Source organism: Mustelus asterias, chromosome 14 (genome assembly GCF_964213995.1).
Source record: "Mustelus asterias chromosome 14, sMusAst1.hap1.1, whole genome shotgun sequence".
Classification (NCBI taxonomy): Eukaryota; Metazoa; Chordata; class Chondrichthyes; order Carcharhiniformes; family Triakidae; genus Mustelus; species Mustelus asterias.
This window is the reverse complement of record NC_135814.1, coordinates 21,842,186-21,859,455: the sequence shown is the minus strand read 5'-3', so window position 1 is coordinate 21,859,455 and position 17,270 is coordinate 21,842,186. Positions and strand designations below refer to the sequence as shown.

The 17,270-nt window shown below is 41.3% G+C and overlaps 2 protein-coding genes across 11 annotated transcripts in view; one reads left to right on the top strand and one right to left on the bottom strand.

Moving 5' to 3' along the window:
- Positions 1-15,456, bottom strand: part of orc4 (origin recognition complex, subunit 4) — a 74,334-nt gene extending 58,878 nt beyond the window's left edge. For 4 of the 5 annotated variants that reach the window (XR_013499497.1, XM_078227999.1, XM_078228002.1 and 1 more), the window contains exons 1-4: positions 15,352-15,456; positions 14,215-14,441; positions 12,543-12,618; positions 279-352 (exon numbers count right to left, since the gene is read on the bottom strand). Coding sequence is in view for 4 of the 5 variants with exons in the window: in XM_078227999.1 (XP_078084125.1) it covers positions 279-352; positions 12,543-12,599 (131 nt within the window). In the remaining variant the exon portion in view is untranslated. Of the gene's footprint in view, positions 1-278; positions 361-12,542; positions 12,619-14,214; positions 14,442-15,351 lie in introns of those variants that run through there. The other variant, XM_078228000.1, reaches the window with a different exon arrangement.
- Positions 15,457-15,540: 84 nt separating this feature from the next.
- Positions 15,541-17,270, top strand: part of mbd5 (methyl-CpG binding domain protein 5) — a 215,736-nt gene continuing 214,006 nt past the window's right edge. For 5 of the 6 annotated variants that reach the window (XR_013499496.1, XM_078227995.1, XM_078227996.1 and 2 more), the window contains exon 1: positions 15,541-15,964. The gene's annotated coding sequence lies outside the window, so the exon portion shown is untranslated. Of the gene's footprint in view, positions 15,965-17,194; positions 17,240-17,270 lie in introns of those variants that run through there. The other variant, XM_078227993.1, reaches the window with a different exon arrangement.

The following is a 17,270-nucleotide window of genomic DNA, read 5'->3' as shown; positions in this document are numbered from 1 at the left end:
CAGACCACCTGAAAGTTAGTCTCCAAGGCACACCCCATCCAGGTTTGGAAATGTATTGCCACTTCTTCACTGTTGTAGGATCAAAAACCTGGAACTCCTTACCTAGCAAAAATGCATGTGCACCTATACCACACAGACTGAAGTGGTTCAAGGTATCACACATCACCTTTCCAAGGGTAATTAGGGATGGGCAATAGATGCTGTCTTTGCCAGCGATTCCCACAAAAAATGCGCCAATGAAGTTTGATACAAGGCTGATTCAGGCAAGTATTACTTACTTGTACTGAGCTTCTACTCCAAATGGTTTACCAGGGATATAGTGGCAGAATCGTGCTCTCAATATCATATGAACCTGTTAATTCAATGAGAAAAAAGGGAGATTCTGCTGTTAATAACAAACATTGTATTAAGTTACGTGTGTTCTCAAAAGAAAAAATACTACTTTTTCTTTCAATCGTACTTAACTAATTTCATTCCAAGGTGTTCATTGTGAAGTAGAGAGTTTTCAATCAAAAGCTTCAGGTTACTTGACAGTTTACATGAATTATAAGAACAGATTTTGAGCTATAAAGTACTGCTGTCAAAAAGGAGGCATAAAAAGCACACAACTAAAAGTAAAATTGGGGTGTTGTGGGGGGGGGGGGGGCAGGGAGAGAGAGAGAGAGAAAACAAGGGTAAGAATTAGGCCAACAGTACTGGGAATTTCTTGATTGAAGTCATGTTCGGTCCAGTTAGCATTCAAGAAATGTCTCAACTTTAATTGCAAAAGGAATGGAGGACAATGCAACTAATCCCGTTATTTGTAAATGATTTCTTGCAAACTTCTGGGTATTTAGTGATAATTTGTTACAATCCCAATTGAACATAGAACATAGAACATAGAACAGTACAGCACAGAATAGGCCCTTCGGCCCACGATGTTGTGCCGAGCTTTATCTGAAACCAAGATCAAGCTATCCCACTCCCTATCATCCTGGTGTGCTCCATGTGCCTATCCAATAACCGCTTAAATGTTTCTAAAGTGTCTGACTCCACTATCACTGCAGGCAGTCCATTCCACACCCCAACCACTCTCTGCGTAAAGAACCTACCTCTGATATCCGTCCTGTATCTCCCACCACGAACCCTATAGTTATGCCCCCTTGTAATAGCTCCATCCACCCGAGGAAATAGTCTTTGAACGTTCACTCTATCTATCCCCTTCATCATTTGATGTTACAACTGGACAGGAAGATCCCAGAATTGAATCCTGGCTTAAAAGATGTGGAAGAGTCACAGAGCTACCAATTAGCTTTTCATAACAAAAATTAGTTAAAACATGAAAAGTTTCACACCCATTTATCTCCACAAATGTACATCAATCTGAAGGATAACACATGTTATCGAAATGTGTTTTATGCGATAAACACACAGATCCCCTTAAACCCACAGGCTGCCTGTGGTTAGACAACACTCTACTCTGAAACCAATTGGCAGATGCCACTCAAATTGATCTTCTGTGGATTTCTCCTCAAATTGTCACGTGATTGTCATGCGTGCTTCCAAGCTCCACTCTCAAAAAGATGCACTCTAAAATTTTCTTCCAAACAAATACATTCACTCAGCTGGTTTTGTTAAGATCCACATCCAAGTTTTCCAATTATCATTTCAAACAAGGCTTTTTTAGAATCCGTATAGTGCAGAAGGAGGCCATTTGGTTCATCGAGTGTGCACCGACTCTCCGACTGCATTTTATCCAGACCCTATTATCCCTGTAACCTTATATAGTTACCCCACTAATCCCCACATCTCTAGACACCAAAGAACAATTTAGCACGGCCAATCCACCTATCCTGCACAGCTTTGGATTGTGGGAGGAAACCAGAGCACTCAGAGGAAACCTACGCAGACACGGGAAGAACGTGCAAACTCCACACAATCACCCGAGGCTGGAATTGAGCCCGAAACCCTGGTTAGCAATGCTAACCACTGTGTCACCCCTCTATTTCATCAAGGATTCGCTTCCAGGCTTCTTCCATCTTGAATTGCAACATGCATCCAAAGTTTTACATAAACTCAGGTTAGTCTCCAACAAGATATGCTTGCTTCAAAAACTGGAAATAAGGACACCAAACCTTACGATTGCTTCAGATATGTAGCTTGTCTGTAGCCAACGTCATCAATTCTTCTCTTCCCAGATCTGACTTTAACTTGCATGAGCAGTATCCCGTTCTAAAGGCAGTTCCTCTTTCTTCCTTTTTACCTCAATACAAATGGTGCTTATTTTCCATTCCTTGGTTTCTAGAACTAAGTGTCCTTTAGCTCCTCTGGAGCTTGTGTTTATACATATCACTCCATTGTATGGCTTTCTTGCATCTAGCAGGGCTGGGAGCTGTTCTCTCTCAGGTTTCCTAGTCCTAATGCTCTGAATTCAGCTAAAAAAACTGAACTTAAAAAACCCTATGAATCTAAATATTGTTAGGGACCAGATCAAAAACTCCAAGGTCTATTATGAAGTTAGACTATACCCTAACTATTTTTGATTTTGGCATTGTGAGGATAAGGTGCTTCACACCAGGTGATTTTATTGACCCACTAGGAAGCTTTTATTAAGACAAATTTTTATTTAACAATACAGTTTAACGATAATAAAATCAATTAGCATAACTTTTACGAAATACTTAACCATAACAAAATACAATTCTTAACTGCTACCCCATCTCTATTGGTTCTAATTTAAGTAATACTCCTCATAAGCGTAAACTCCTCTTCAAAATCAGTTAACAAACAACAGACGTATGTGCTGGTACACGGGCTGCTAGTCCTCAATCCTCCAGAACACCTCAGGAGATATCTATTTCCTACAGGGCTCCAAACTCCAGAGAGAGAGAAAAGCTCCTGCTGCTTGCAGACCCAAGCAGAAAACTGCCTGCTTGTCTCTGTAAGCGCAGCTCCACTCGCCTCTTGTCAATCAACCTAATTAAACTCTACTCTAAAATCCCAAGGGAAAACCCAAAAAATAAACAAAACTGCATTCGCTCAGATAACACCCCAATATCTAGGATCAAGTATTCTTCTACATTCTCAGCAGGTAGAATGCCTCGAGCAGACAGATCGGCATCAATTAAACTGAGCGCGCTCTTACACATAACCTTCGTGAGAACCATGATATAAATACAGAGAACCATGATAAAAATACATTTCTCAAAGGCACGGTATCATCACATGGTGACCCTAGTTGCTCGTCTCATGTTTACTTTTCATGCCATAAACTCTCTCAGCACAACAGGAACACAGTTTGAACTGAAACCTGTCCTCCAGACATGCAAACACCTTTGTTCAACATGAATCTAAACCCACTTAAATCTATAGCTTATTTCTAATAGTTAACACAAATATAGATCACTTAAAACTACCTCTGCTTTTCTGACACACTACAGTAAATTGTAGATCCCTGAACAGTCAAATTCATCGCAAAATTTGATAAAAGGGAAAGGAAAAATATACACCATGAAGAAATCGTAGAGAATAGACAGAAAAATAAACCAATACACTCAGAAGTGGAAGAAGGAGGAATCATGTGACAATCCATCCAAAGAAAGTATCAACAGGCAAGAGTTGTCACATGTGCACAAGACACTTCAGTCCAGATTTTTGCCCCTTAGTTGCACAATTGCCTGGCTCGCTGCATCTTAGTCACTAGTTACAGGTCACCAATGGCAATGGCACACTGGTTAGCACTGTTGACTCACAGCACCAGGGACCCGGGTTCAATCCCAGGCTTGGATGACTGTCACTGTGGAGTTTGCACTTTCTTCTCGTGTCTGCATGTGTTTCCTCCGGGTGCTCCAGTTTCCTCCCACAATCCAAAGATGCGCGGGTTAGGTGGATTGGCCCTGCTAAATTGCCCCTTAGTGTCAGGGGGACTAGCAGAGTAAATACATGGGGTTAATGGGATAGAGCTTGGGTGGGATTGTGTCTGTGCAGGCTCAATGGGCTGAATGGCCTCCTTCTGCAATGTAGGGATTCTATGATACAAATATTAAACCCAAATGCATAATAATTACTAACGTTAGTTTTCAAAATCAGTTTAAAGGTAATATAGATTTCAAAATAGTAAAATGACCAGGAATTAGGATAGTTAAAATGAATTCACTTTATTTTGAAACATTAAGTTTTGGTATTGGATCTCCCATCAGTCATGGTAAACTGGCTACAAAGGTGAAACACACAATGTTTGGATCACCTTTAATGGCCCCATCCTAATAAGAAGTTTAACAACACCAGGTTAAAGTCCAACAGGTTTATTTGGTAGCAAAAGCCACACAAGCTTTCGAAGCTCTAAGCCCCTTCTTCAGGTGAGTGGGAATTCTGTTCACAAACAGAGCTTATAAAGACACAGACTCAATTTACATGAATAATGGTTGGAATGCGAATACTTACAACTCCACATCATGACTCCCATCCTAATGCCATGGAGGTGAGAAGTGTGACCCTGAAGAATCACTAAGGGAGCTGTCCTGGTCCACTGCCACTTCAATTTAGTGACAACCTAATGCCCTGAGCTCTCTGTGAACACAAGGAATAGGAGTATGGCCCATTGAGTAGGCTCCATCATTAAATACAGTCATGCCTGACCCTGGGCTTCAACTCAGTTGTACACCCATTTACCTAACCAGCACAAACAATCTTTCTGCATCTGTCCTCTCAAGCCCCTTCAGAATTTTGTAGGTTTCAATGAGATTGCCTCTCATTCTTCTAAATCGAGAGAATGCAAGACCAATTTACTCAGCTCTCAACCCCCTCCCCCCGGGACCAATTTAGAGAACCTTTGCTGTTCCAATACAATTATATCCTTTTTTAAGAGTGGAGATCAAAACTGCACACAGTACTCCAGATGTGGTCTCACCAAAACCATGTACAACTGTAGCAAGACATCTCTATTCTTCTAATCTCCTTGCAATCAAGGTCAATGTGCTATTTGCCTTCCTAATTGCTTGCTGCACCTGCATTCTAAATCTCTGCATTCCTTATACAAGCACACAAGATTCTTTGAACATCAGCCCTACAAGCCACCTTTTAAAAAGTGATTATGTGCAGCAAAGGCTTCCAGTGTATCCTCAGCTGATGTTTCAGCACTCCCCCATCGCCACAAAACTTGAAAGCAGTATGATGGGTGAATTGATGGGGGCTGGTATAATTCGTGCGTGAAATAGATTTAGTGAGGGAGAAGATTCATACAGACTAAAACATTAACTATTTTTCTCTCTTCCATTAAGGTACATACGTGTCCAGTAGTAGGACAAAGTTTAAATAGCTGGAGATGATTCTAGATGCATGGATGACTTTGGTACCTTCAGTACCTGACCACACACTTTGCAATCCACAATGCTTTGCTTAGCCCCCACTATGACCAGTGAATTTGTGTTGAGCTCCACTGCCCATTTCAGTGAATAGGACATCGCATGGAAGGCTCGATAAATCCTAACTCAATGATGGGACAACACACAAGTTCATAAGATATAGGAGCGGAGTTAGGCCATTCGGCCCATCGAGTCTGCTCCGCCATTTGATCATGGCTGATATGCTCCTCATCCCCATTCTCCTGCCTTCTCCCCATAACCCATTAAAAGTCTGTCTAACTCCTCCTTAAATTTACTCACTGTCCCAGCATCCACTGCACTTTGGGGTAGCGAATTCCACAGATTCACAACCCTTTGGGAGAAGTCGTTGTTCCTCAACTCTATTTTGAATTTGCTACCCCTTATCCTAAGACTATGAACCCTCATCCTAGAATGCCCCACCAGTGGAAGCATCCACTCCACGTCTACTTTATCCATATCTTTTATGATCTTGTACGCCTCAATTTGATCTTCTCTCATTCTTTTAAATTCCAGAGAGTATAGGCCTAAACTGTTCAATCTCTTTTCATTCGACAAACTCCTCATCCCTGGAATCAATCAAGTGAACCTCCTCTGAACTGCCTCCAACGTCACTACATCTTTCCTCAAATAAGGGGATCAAAACTGTGCACAATACTCCAGGTGCGGCCTCACCAATACTTTGTATAGTTGTAACAATACTTCCTTACTTTTCTATTCTATTCCTTTAGCTATAAATGCCAACATTCCATTTGCTTTCTTTATTATCTGCTGTACCTGCATGCTAGTTTTCTGTGATTCATGAACGAAGATACCCAGATCCTCTGCACCTGAGCACCACATCAGCTACCCTCACCTGTACGTCCTGTCTGGTGAGACAATTTGCTCGGGTATAACTGTCACATACAAACAACTATTTGGAATCTCAGATGAGAGCTGGGTGCCAGTGAAGACCAATGAAAGGTCAAATACCAAGTGCACTGATCCCCCACTTTGCAGAGATACAACTCAAACCCTGTTGAATGTTGCCAAATTAAAGCCGATGTCGACCCAAACATGGTCAGCCAAATATTCCACCTGCCTTATATACTGCAGGAGTGACTGAATATATTGAGCACTTTCCAGACCTTGGCAGGCTCCTATCTCTAAAAGCCACCATTTTTGAGGGGATCCAAAATCAGATCAGCTGTGCCAGTTCAGCCTTCTACAAACAAGAATTTGACAACATAGACATCTGCAAGTCAGCAAAAAATCCCAGCACATAAAGCAGTTGTCATCACAGCACTCCTGGACCTCAGTGACACCTGGGCAGTTCATCAGTGACACAGAAGAACATGGGAGAAATTCCATCAGCATGCCAACCTACATCACAATCTCTGGATTCAACGGGAGGGCGGTTGACCGAGTGCTAGTATCCACCTTGAAGCCTGATCCACAATCATTCAGGCAAAATTCCTGCATAATCAAATTTGCTGGACTGACCACTGTGTCCAGATGGCCAGAAACCATCTCCCTCACCAGCCCCGGCTATTTCAACTGTCAAATCTCCAATATTCTAGGGGAACGCTGGAACACCTGGGTGAGGGAAAGCACTAGTTCTGGAGCACAAGCCTGGAGCAGAGAAGACTGAGGGGGGCACATGATTGAGATGCATAAAATTGAGGGGCATAGATAGATGAGAAGAAACTTTTCCCCTTGGTGCAGGAATCAATGACGAGGGGGCATGGATTTTAGGTAACGGGGAAGGAGGTTTAGAGGGGATGTGAGAAAAATCTTTTCACCCTAAGGGAGACTGAAACTATCCACCATCTATAAAGTAGAAGTCAAGAATGTGATGGAATAATCTCCACTTGCCTGGATGAGCACAGCTCGAACACTTAAGAAGTTCAACATCATCCAGGGCAAAGCAGCCCACTTGATTGGCAGCCGACCCACCACCTTAAAAAACATCCACTCCCTCCACGACCAACACACACTGGCAACAGTGTGGATAATCTATGAGATGCACTTCAGTAACTCAGCATTGGCTCCTACATTAAAACCTTCCAAACCCATGACCTCTGCCATTAGAAGGACAAGAGCAGCAGATCCACAGGAACATCACCAGTTGCAAGTTTATCTCCAAATCACACATCAACCTATCTTGGAACGGTACCACAGTTTCTTTAACCCACTGTTGCTGGGTCAAAATCCTGGAACTCCATCCTTAACAGAACTGTGGTTGTACCTAAACCAGATGAACTGCAGCGTTTCACGAAGGCAGCTCACCGCCACTTTCCCAAAGGCAATTAGAGGCGAGCAATAAAGGCTTGCCTAGCCAGCAATGTGCACATCCTGTGATTAATAAAAAAACTCACTGGCAAAGAAAACCTCCTCAGATTAAAAAAAGGACACTGGTTACTCAACATCCTCAGAACAATGTTGTCAGGATATCAGGATTCCTACTAATCCTACAATGGGGCATGCTGACAGTTGCACAGGAGGTCATTCTGACCCATGCTCATCCCCAGGCTGAGCCACTTCAACTGGCTAATTTCCCAAATCATATTGATTGACACTTATTCAGCAGCAAGAGAAACTGTGAGGAACAATGCTGCAGGAAAAAGACAACTGAGCTGAGTGGGCAGATAGGTGGTAATTGCTGTGCATTGCCAAGTACTACGCAGTGAACCATTTCAATCAAATGGAAACAACTGTAGAAATATACCCTAAATGGCAAAACCAATAGAAATAGAAAAGTTCATGAAAGAACAGGAAGTGGGATTTTGAATTTTACATACAAGAGCAAGAAAGTGTTTTGGAATTTGTAGGAGACAGTAACTGGGACAGAATTCGAGCATCACATAATTCTTGACATTCTATTAAAGGAAGGATATTAAAGCCATAGAAAGAATACAGTGTCACCTTCACTAGAATACCAGAAATGGCAGTTCATATTTTTAAAAATAACTATCCCAATATTTTGATAAGAAGTCTCACAACACCAGGTTAAAGTCCAACAGGTTTATTTGGGAGTACGTGCTTTCGGAGCACAGCTCCTTCAGCATCACTCACCTGATGAAGGAGCAGCACTCTGAAAGCTCGTGCTACCAAATAAACCTGTTGGACTTTAACCCGGTGTTGTGAAACTTCTCACTGTGCCCACCCCAGTCCAACACCAGCATCTCCACTTCTGTTTACTGGACAGAGAAGATTGATGGTGCTGGGGGCAGGGGGTGGTGGGGGCAGGGAGTCAAAAATATGTTGGATTAAATGGGGCTGTTTATGCTGGATACAAAATAGATTTCTATCCAGCAGAAAAAGCCCAACTGTGCAAAATATAACCTACCCGCATATCTTTTAATTTCATTTTAGTGGACAACTCCAGTTGAATAACCAGCGCGGAAGGAATAGTCTACGGAACCTTTGCAAAAGAAGACAATATGTCCATCCTAACCATTTACGAGAGTAATCCAATGTGAATTCTACCTTGTGGCTATGCTTACTAAGTTATCAGTCCATGCTCTAAACATTCAGCCATTTTCCACTTAAAAGATACAAAAGTCTCTTTCTATTATAATCTCCATGTTGTTGCCCGCAAACCTAACATGTAACAAGTACTGTTGCAATGTTCACATTTTGTAGCTAGCCACAAATGTGCCTTACACATATACAACCTCAATTATCAGAGTATTATTGATATATTAATAGAGAATGCCACATTTAACATGGTACTGTATATATCTCATGTGACTGTAGATAGCTCCTGCAAATATGATAGTCTAACTGGTGAAGTACGAACTGATTATTGAAAACAGGTTTCTTGTGTTTCAAATTTATCTGCCGATGACCAACAAGTCTGATGCACTGGTCATGAGTCTGATGAACTCTGTTGCTACTGCCATTTGAAGTTTGAGTTAGGATCATAGAATCTTGAGCCTGTGCTGGCTTTTTGAAAGAGCTATTCAATTTCTTGACACAACTCAACTTTTCCCCATAAGTCTGCAAGTTAGTTTTCTTCAAGTACATGTCCAATTGCCTTCTTAAAAATTCCAATGGAATTTGAATTCACCGCCCTTTTGGTTCGAACATTCAGATCTTAACTATGTGTATGAAGAAAATTCTCCCCTCATTTCCCTGCTAGCTGTTTTGCCAATTATTTTAAAACGGTTTCTCCCTGTTTGCTCTATCAACACTCCTCAAATGTTCTCCTCCTCCTGTTAAGTCTCCCTAACATGTCCCATCTCGAAAGAACAACCCATCCTCCCTTTCTCTACTGCAAATGATTAGGAAGGCAAATGGAGCATTGTAGTTTATTGCAAGGGGAGTGAAATATCAAAGTAAGGATTGCTCCGAAGGAGTCATATTGAACTTGAAATGTTAACTCGGTTTCTCTCTTCATAGATGTTACCAAACTTGCTGAATTTTTCCAACATTTTCTGTTTTTATTTCAGATTTCCATCAGCTCTGTCCTTTTGTTGTTTGGATGTTTTGGGCATTGATGAGACATATCAGTACTGCGTAGTTTTGGTCTCCTTATTTAAGAAATGCTATAAATGTGTTAGAAGCAGTTCAGAGAAGGTTCACTCAACTGATACCTGGGATTGGAGGGGAGGAGGAGGGGGGAGGGGCTGCATTGGTTGTCTCATGAGAAGAGGTTGACCTGTATCCATTGGAGTTTAGAAGATTGAGAGGTGATCATATTGAACACAAGATCCTGAGGGGACTTGACAAGGTGAATGTTGAAAGGATGTTCCCCCTTGTGGGAGAGACAAGAACGAGGGGATACAGTTTTAAAAAAAAGGGTTCTCCCACTTAAGATGGAGACAAGAATATATTTCTCTCTAGAGAGTGGTGGAAGCAGGTTCACTGAATATATTTAAAGCTGTGTTAGATAGTTTCTTAAATGACAAGTGAGTCAAAGGGTATAGGGAACATAGGAAATAGGAGCAGAAGTAGACCATTCAGCCCATTGAGGCTGTTCTACCATTCAAATAGATCATGATTGATCATCCATCTCCATGCCATTTTTTCCCCTACTCCCATATTCCTTGATGCCATTAATACTCAGAAAGCTATCAATTTCTATCTTGGACATGCTCAATGTTTGCTTCCACAGCTCTTAGGTAAAGAATTCCAAAGATTCACCACCCTCCTCGTCTCAGTCTTAAATGGCCTGCCCCTTTATCTGAGACTATGTCCCCTGGCTCACTAACCATATGGAACATCCGATCCACATCTATCGTCATGCCCTGTAAGAAATATATAAGTTTCAATGAGATCATCCCTCATTCTTTGAAACTAGAGTATACACACCCAGTTTCTTCAATCTCCCCTCATAAAATAATTCTGCCACTTCGTGGATTAATCTGGTTCACCTCCATTGCAATCCCTTGATGGGAAGTACATCCTTCCTTTGATAAGGAGATGAGAACTATACACAATACTCTCAAGTGAGATTTCATCAAGGCTCTATACAATTGCAGCAAGTAGATTAGACAGGAAATTGGAGTTGAGGTCACAAACTGACATGACATTGAATGGCAGAACGGACTCAAGGAGCTGAATGGCCTGCTCCTCATTCATATTTCTGTACGTTCCCCGAATAAACTTCCTCTGTCTCTGTTCTAGGGCCTTGACATCCTTCCTAAAGTATCACACCCAGATTGTATATCATATAGCCTAACCAAATATTTGGAAAGGACTGCAATAACTTATTTTTGTTGCATTCAATAGCCCTACTTACAAAGCCAGACCATTTAGCATCCCATAAGTTTTCTCAACTACCTTTGGCCCCTACTCTTGCACTTCACTCGGAATAGTAATATTTACATTATACTGTCTTACTATGTTTCTTCTCGCAAAGTGCATTACACTCCATTCTTAACTGAATTAACAGTATCAACGTGTCTGTCCATATCCTCCTGAAGTCCACTCGTAGCATGCTAATGACTTATTATTTTGCCAAGCTTTATATCTGCTGCAAACTTTGAAATTGTACTCCTTATCCCTAATTCCAGGTTGTTGACATACAAGAAAGAAATGGTTCTGATATTGCCCCCAAGAGACCCCACTGTATACTTTGATCTGGACAGAAAAATATTCATCCATTGCTACTTGCTTTCATCTATCACTTCGCCAATTCTGTATCCAAGTTACCAGCATGTGCTTCTATTTTCTGAGCAAGTATGTCATGAGGTACTTTAGCCTTTCAAAAGTTTATATTTTCACAACATCTATTGCACTTCCTTCACCAATCCTTTGTTACATCAAAGTAGTCAACTGGATTAGTCAGGCACAATTTGCAACAAAAGTGTATGCTGGCCATCTCCTTTTAATCCATGCTTCTCAGTGAGAAGTCTGCTGGATAATGATCTCTGATAGTTATTCTGCCTCTGACAATAAAGTGATTGGCCTGCAGTTACAATTATTACCCCGCATTTTGCATAGCTATTTATTTTTTATTTTCAGCTCAACTCACACAGACATTTGTTCTAAGTGCTGATTATACATTGATCAAGCTCATAAGAGCATGTATCCCATGTCAACACTGTTTATTGGACTTCATAAACAACCAGCCTTGAATTTTTTCAGCGAGGACAGTGCAGGATCAGGAAAGAAAGAACATAAATGGAAAATACAGTGCATAATTGGATGAGTTTTGTTCAATGAAGATCAAACAATATATTTCAAGATTATTCTATTTGTTCGAACTGAACTGGCAGCTTTCCCCAAATCAAACTTTCAGATGGAGGTTTGGTCACCTTAAGTCAAAAGATCACAGACTCCAGACCAACTCCAAGATTTTACATAATCTGTTGAAATTTTGAAGTGTTGTATTGTTGGAAGTACATCTAGCAGCTGACTCATGAAACCTGTGTACTAATTCAGGTAAACACAAAAGATCCTATGGCAGTACACAAATGAGAACCGACAAGTTCTCCCAAAGTCTTGATCAACATTTATCCTTCAACCAACAAACCCATTTTCTCTGTGCAAGCCAGCTACCATAGTTGCTTACATAACAATTACAACACGAGCCATAAAAGTTGCATTCTTTTAACATTTTCCCGCCAGAATAGGACAGTGCTCTTACAGTAATACAAAGACATTCGAAAAGCGAATAGCAATTATAAAGAAAAAGGTGCTCACCTCATTACAAGAATTCAGTATAAGTGATATAATTTAAATGTAAATACAAACCTGAGCAATGCATTCACCCAGAGAAAAGCTGTTCTCCTTAGATTTTCTTTTACTCATGATAAAGATTTTTCATAAACTGTAAAGAAAAACGTTAAAAAAAATAAACATGATCTACTCAGTTTAAATGTTTCACAATAAAGAGCAGTGATGTGTGTATTATGATTGAAATTATTTTTTAAACCAGGTTTATTTTATGAAAATGATTCCTTGTTGGCAATTTGGGTGAAAACACTTCATAAGAAACTTCTGCTTTTGAAATTTAAAATTTGCAGATATAACAATCCTACAGGTTTGAAGACCTCTACAATGTGGCATCCAGCCAGCAGGATAAAAGATATACTACATGCCATATTTTGTGCTTGGTTTGTTTAGAAAGCTCTGTCTGCAGCAAGGCATCTATTTTCAGTGTTGTGAGATAACGAGTAAGAACATCCACATTATCAAAACATTGAGACTCAGTAGTTCTCAGAGTGTCATGAGATTCAATACTCATCGATCTTCATACTGCCCACTGCTCTAGTCAATGAAAGAGGTAGAAGATAGTCTTCTTGGGGAGGGTCATAGTTTTTACAGGAGTCTGTCTAACATCACTCCGAGCTTCCAAAGGGTTCACGTATCCCCATTTTGCTCAGTTATAACATTGTGTGACCATCAGAAGGCACTTCTCTCAGTTTTCAGAATCAAATACTAGCAATAAAGCCCACTCCAGTGATGATTTCACTCTCTGCCCATGCCAGGATGAATCTTCCAGATAACGTCAATTGCCACAGGGTGCATCTCTTCGACCAGAGGCCATTTTCCCTCCTGCATTCTGCCTGGTAGTACACAGAACGATACACAGTCCTCTCTGCTGTCCACACTGGCTGCAGATTTTCATCTGAGACCTCTATCTCTTTCTGTCCGAAATCTGAGACAGGAAATCTTTCCACGGTTATTTTCCACCTGTTCTTAGTAACTGTTGGCTTTGGGGTGCCCTGTTCTCATGGTACATGGCCTGTTGCTGGGCAGAACTCCTTTGACTCTTTTCAATACCTAAATTTTTGATTTGATTTATTGTCAGATGTATTGGGATACAGTGAAAAGTATTGTTTCTTACATTCTGTACAGATATAACACACCGTTCATAGAGTACATAGGGGAGAAGGGAAGGAAATGGGGCAGAACATAGTGTCACAGTCATAACTAGGGTGTACATTATTAGAGAGTTTAAAAGAGTTAGAATACCATTTTAAAAGCATAGAACTTGGCTAAAACATAGAATTAGAGGATATGCTGGGCACAGCTTGCAAGAAATCACCTTACGGCACCATCTTAGGTTTTTTTTAAACCTTGAATTGAAGGGACATTTCCCAAAACATTGTTCTTAAAATCTCATTCAGGAATTAGATTGAGCTCAACTACAGAATTACAAGGACACTTTAATTTCATTGCACATCCAAAACTGCATATAAAATGTTTAAGGACGTCTTCAGATTTGATCAGGCAACTCCTTTCCTTTATAAAGGGCATAAAATTTAGCCTCGATATAGTAATGGATTATTGATGACACAGGACCAAGATATTGAGGTTTTTCAGACAAATTTCAGGGAGCTCTGTTGTTGTCACATGAAATTCTTTTCATTGCTCAGCAATTCTTTTCATTGGTTAACTGTTATGATCTTTAATTACTCACCAGACTGTCGCTTGTACAATATACAAACAGGTAGAGATATCACGATCACTGCCTGCCGTCGGTAATCGGTCTTCAGAACACAGCACTAACCGGCTGACACCTTCTGTCTAACCGGCGACACCTTCATTTGGAAAAGTGCCCAGCTTTATGTTTTGAAAAGAACTGTTGGAGCGGAAACCTGCAGCGTCGAAAGGGGCATTCGACCCACTGGCACCAATCAAGAGTCTCTGGTGACAAATCGTGGAAACAGAAAATGAAATCCTAACCCATACGTTGCAAAACATAGCCACTGCCCCGGTCTATTCATCAGATCACCTCCTCTTTTCCAAACCCAACCAAAAAGGCAAACCCAAAGCAGCATGGTAGAGGAAAGCTTTAAAGATTATCACCGGCTTTGGAGGTGAAGACATGCAACACAAATGTTAAGGATATCCTTGTGATGGATCAAATCGCTATTAAACAAACAAGCTGATGAACAAAATCAAGGACGTTTGAAAAAACAATGATAATAAAGGAAATGCTGAGAATCCATAGCAAGGCACTCGGGGGGGGGGGGGGGGGGGGCTTAAAACAGCAAAATGTGCTTGACTGATCTCTCAGGTTTCCAAACTTTTATGTATGTAAAATTATCGGGTGTGTATTATTTATAAATATCTATAATAAATACAGACAGACATATGGGGATAAAAGCAAAATACTGCGGATGCTGGAATCTAAAAACAAAAACAGAAAAGGCTAGAAAACCTCAGCAAGTCTGACAGCATCTGTGGAGAGAATAGAGCCAACGTTTCAACCGAATTCCCATTATGTCTGTAAATAGGAGAGAATTCCCATTATCTCTGTAAATTGGGGAGAATTCCCATTATCTCTGTAAATAGGGGAGAATTCCCATGTCTGTCTGTAAATAGGGGCGAATCCCCATTATGTCTGTAAATAGGGGCGAATCCCCATTATGTCTGGAGATAGGGGCGAATCCCCATTATCTCTGTAAATAGGTGAGAATCCCCATTATCTCTGTAAATGGGGGAGAATTCCCATTAATGTCTACAAAATGGGGCGAATTCCCATGATGTCGGCAGCATTTTCTGTACACATGATGTGAATTCGCCCCTGCTCTGGAGCCCAGGCTGCACCTACCTGAACAGCAGGGCCCGCCGCCACCGCCTCGCTCGCTCCGCCAGTCGCTCAGGTAACCCAAGCGCCGTGCTTTACTCCCCGCCCACCACCCTTTGCCCTCTGACCCGCCGGTGACCTCCCACCTCCCTCCGTCACTCGGTTGGCCGCCCCTCCCCTTCCCCCACCCCCCAGCCGCCCCCGGTGCAGGCTGGGCCAGCTCGGTGCCGACGCATGCGCAGTGCCGCGGGTATTTTCAGCTGCAGGTTTTTTTCTCTCTCTCCTCTCGTTGCCCCTCTCTCTCTCTCTCTCCCTGTGTGTGTGTCCCTGCCTCCCTCCCTCTCTCTCTCTTTCTCCCCCCACCCCCCCCCCTCCTTCCTGTGCCAAGCTCCCGCAAAAAAAAATAAAAAGTCCCCAGAAATAAAACGGCCGTTTCTGGCTTTTTTGTTATTATGAGTCCACATTCTCAACCGGATACATCCCGAGCGTCTGAAAAACTTCCTGGATACCTCCCTTAACAACCAGCCGACCTCCCGGGCCTGGCCAGCAGCCTTTTAAGTGCCATTTCAGCCCTTTATTACCCTTTGTTTTTGACTTTTTTTGTGAGACGAAAGCTGTGGAGAGGGGAGAGTTGAAGGTAAGTGGTTGCAAAGCAATTCCAGCCTCGATTTTTAACATGTATATAAAAAAGAAAGATCTTATTTTTAAATGAAGTGTAAATTTTACACCAATATATATATAAATATTTCCCAGTGTTCATAACGCAGTCCCGTTGGAGTTGGGAGTTTGGGGTGTGTGATTTTTTTTTTTCATGCTTATTTCGGAGAAGAGGGACGGTTGCTGGCTCTGGAAAATGGGGTTTAATCTGGTTTAAAGGCTTCTATTTATCCGCCCCCTCTTTTGCTGCTGCTGCTGATGATGATGATGCTACGTTGCAGGCCACGGCCATGCGTGACTGCTGTTTACAACAGTCCAACTTCAGCTCTTGTGGGTACCAACCCCGCAGTAATCAGAACGGTTGTTCCATCCTGATGCAAAAATGTGTGTGTTCACGTTTGGAATATCTGGAGAGAGAGGGGGTGGGGGGGAGCGGTTTGCAGAAGGATTTGGTATGCATTTTTTTTCCCCCTCCTCTACGTTGAAAATGTGAACCGACTGGCAGTTGAGATACCGTCATGTTTGTGATTTTTTCATATTTTGCATATTTATAGGCCCAGTAGGCTGTGGATTACAATGCATAGAATTTCCACCCTAAAGAAACATTTGGAGTTGAAGGATTTAAGCATTGAGCAGTTTTGTCCCCCCCCCCCCCCCCCCCCTCACTCGAGTATTACATTTTTATTGCAAAACTCCAGGGATTTAGTGTTTTTAAAAAAACTAATTGCACAGAATGCTAGAGCTGGTGACTTACTCAGTGGATATGTATTGTTATTGTTCCATAGTATAGTTGTTTAGATGATAGCCTAACGTGGAGATGGTTTTCCTTGCAAAAAGAAAGGTTCTGGTGCCATGTATGTTTTCTAACTTTTATTACATTTTCAAATGTACCTGAGCAGTGATGTACATTGAATTTATATATTAAACATAGCAGCAAGTGATTTATTAGTCAATTTGCAGTTTTGATTTGCTGTTCTGTGCTTTGTTTTGTATTTTGGGTAATTTCAAGAGACGTTTTTAAAGGAGTTGCTGAAAATATTGGCTATTTTTACAGTGTACTTAAGTACTGTTAATTCAAAGTCATAGAATCTGTTTCCCTGGTCCATTTGTTGACCTACATTAAACTACAAAATAAACTTTTCTATATTGGTTTGATTTTTAAAAAAATATCATATTTTCCTTGTTTTTGTTTTACATGATCTCCAATATACTGATTTCCTTCCTGCTGAGACGGGGTAATGGTTGTGCTGGGGAGGTGAGATTTCCTTGGGGTTGAGGTGGTTCCA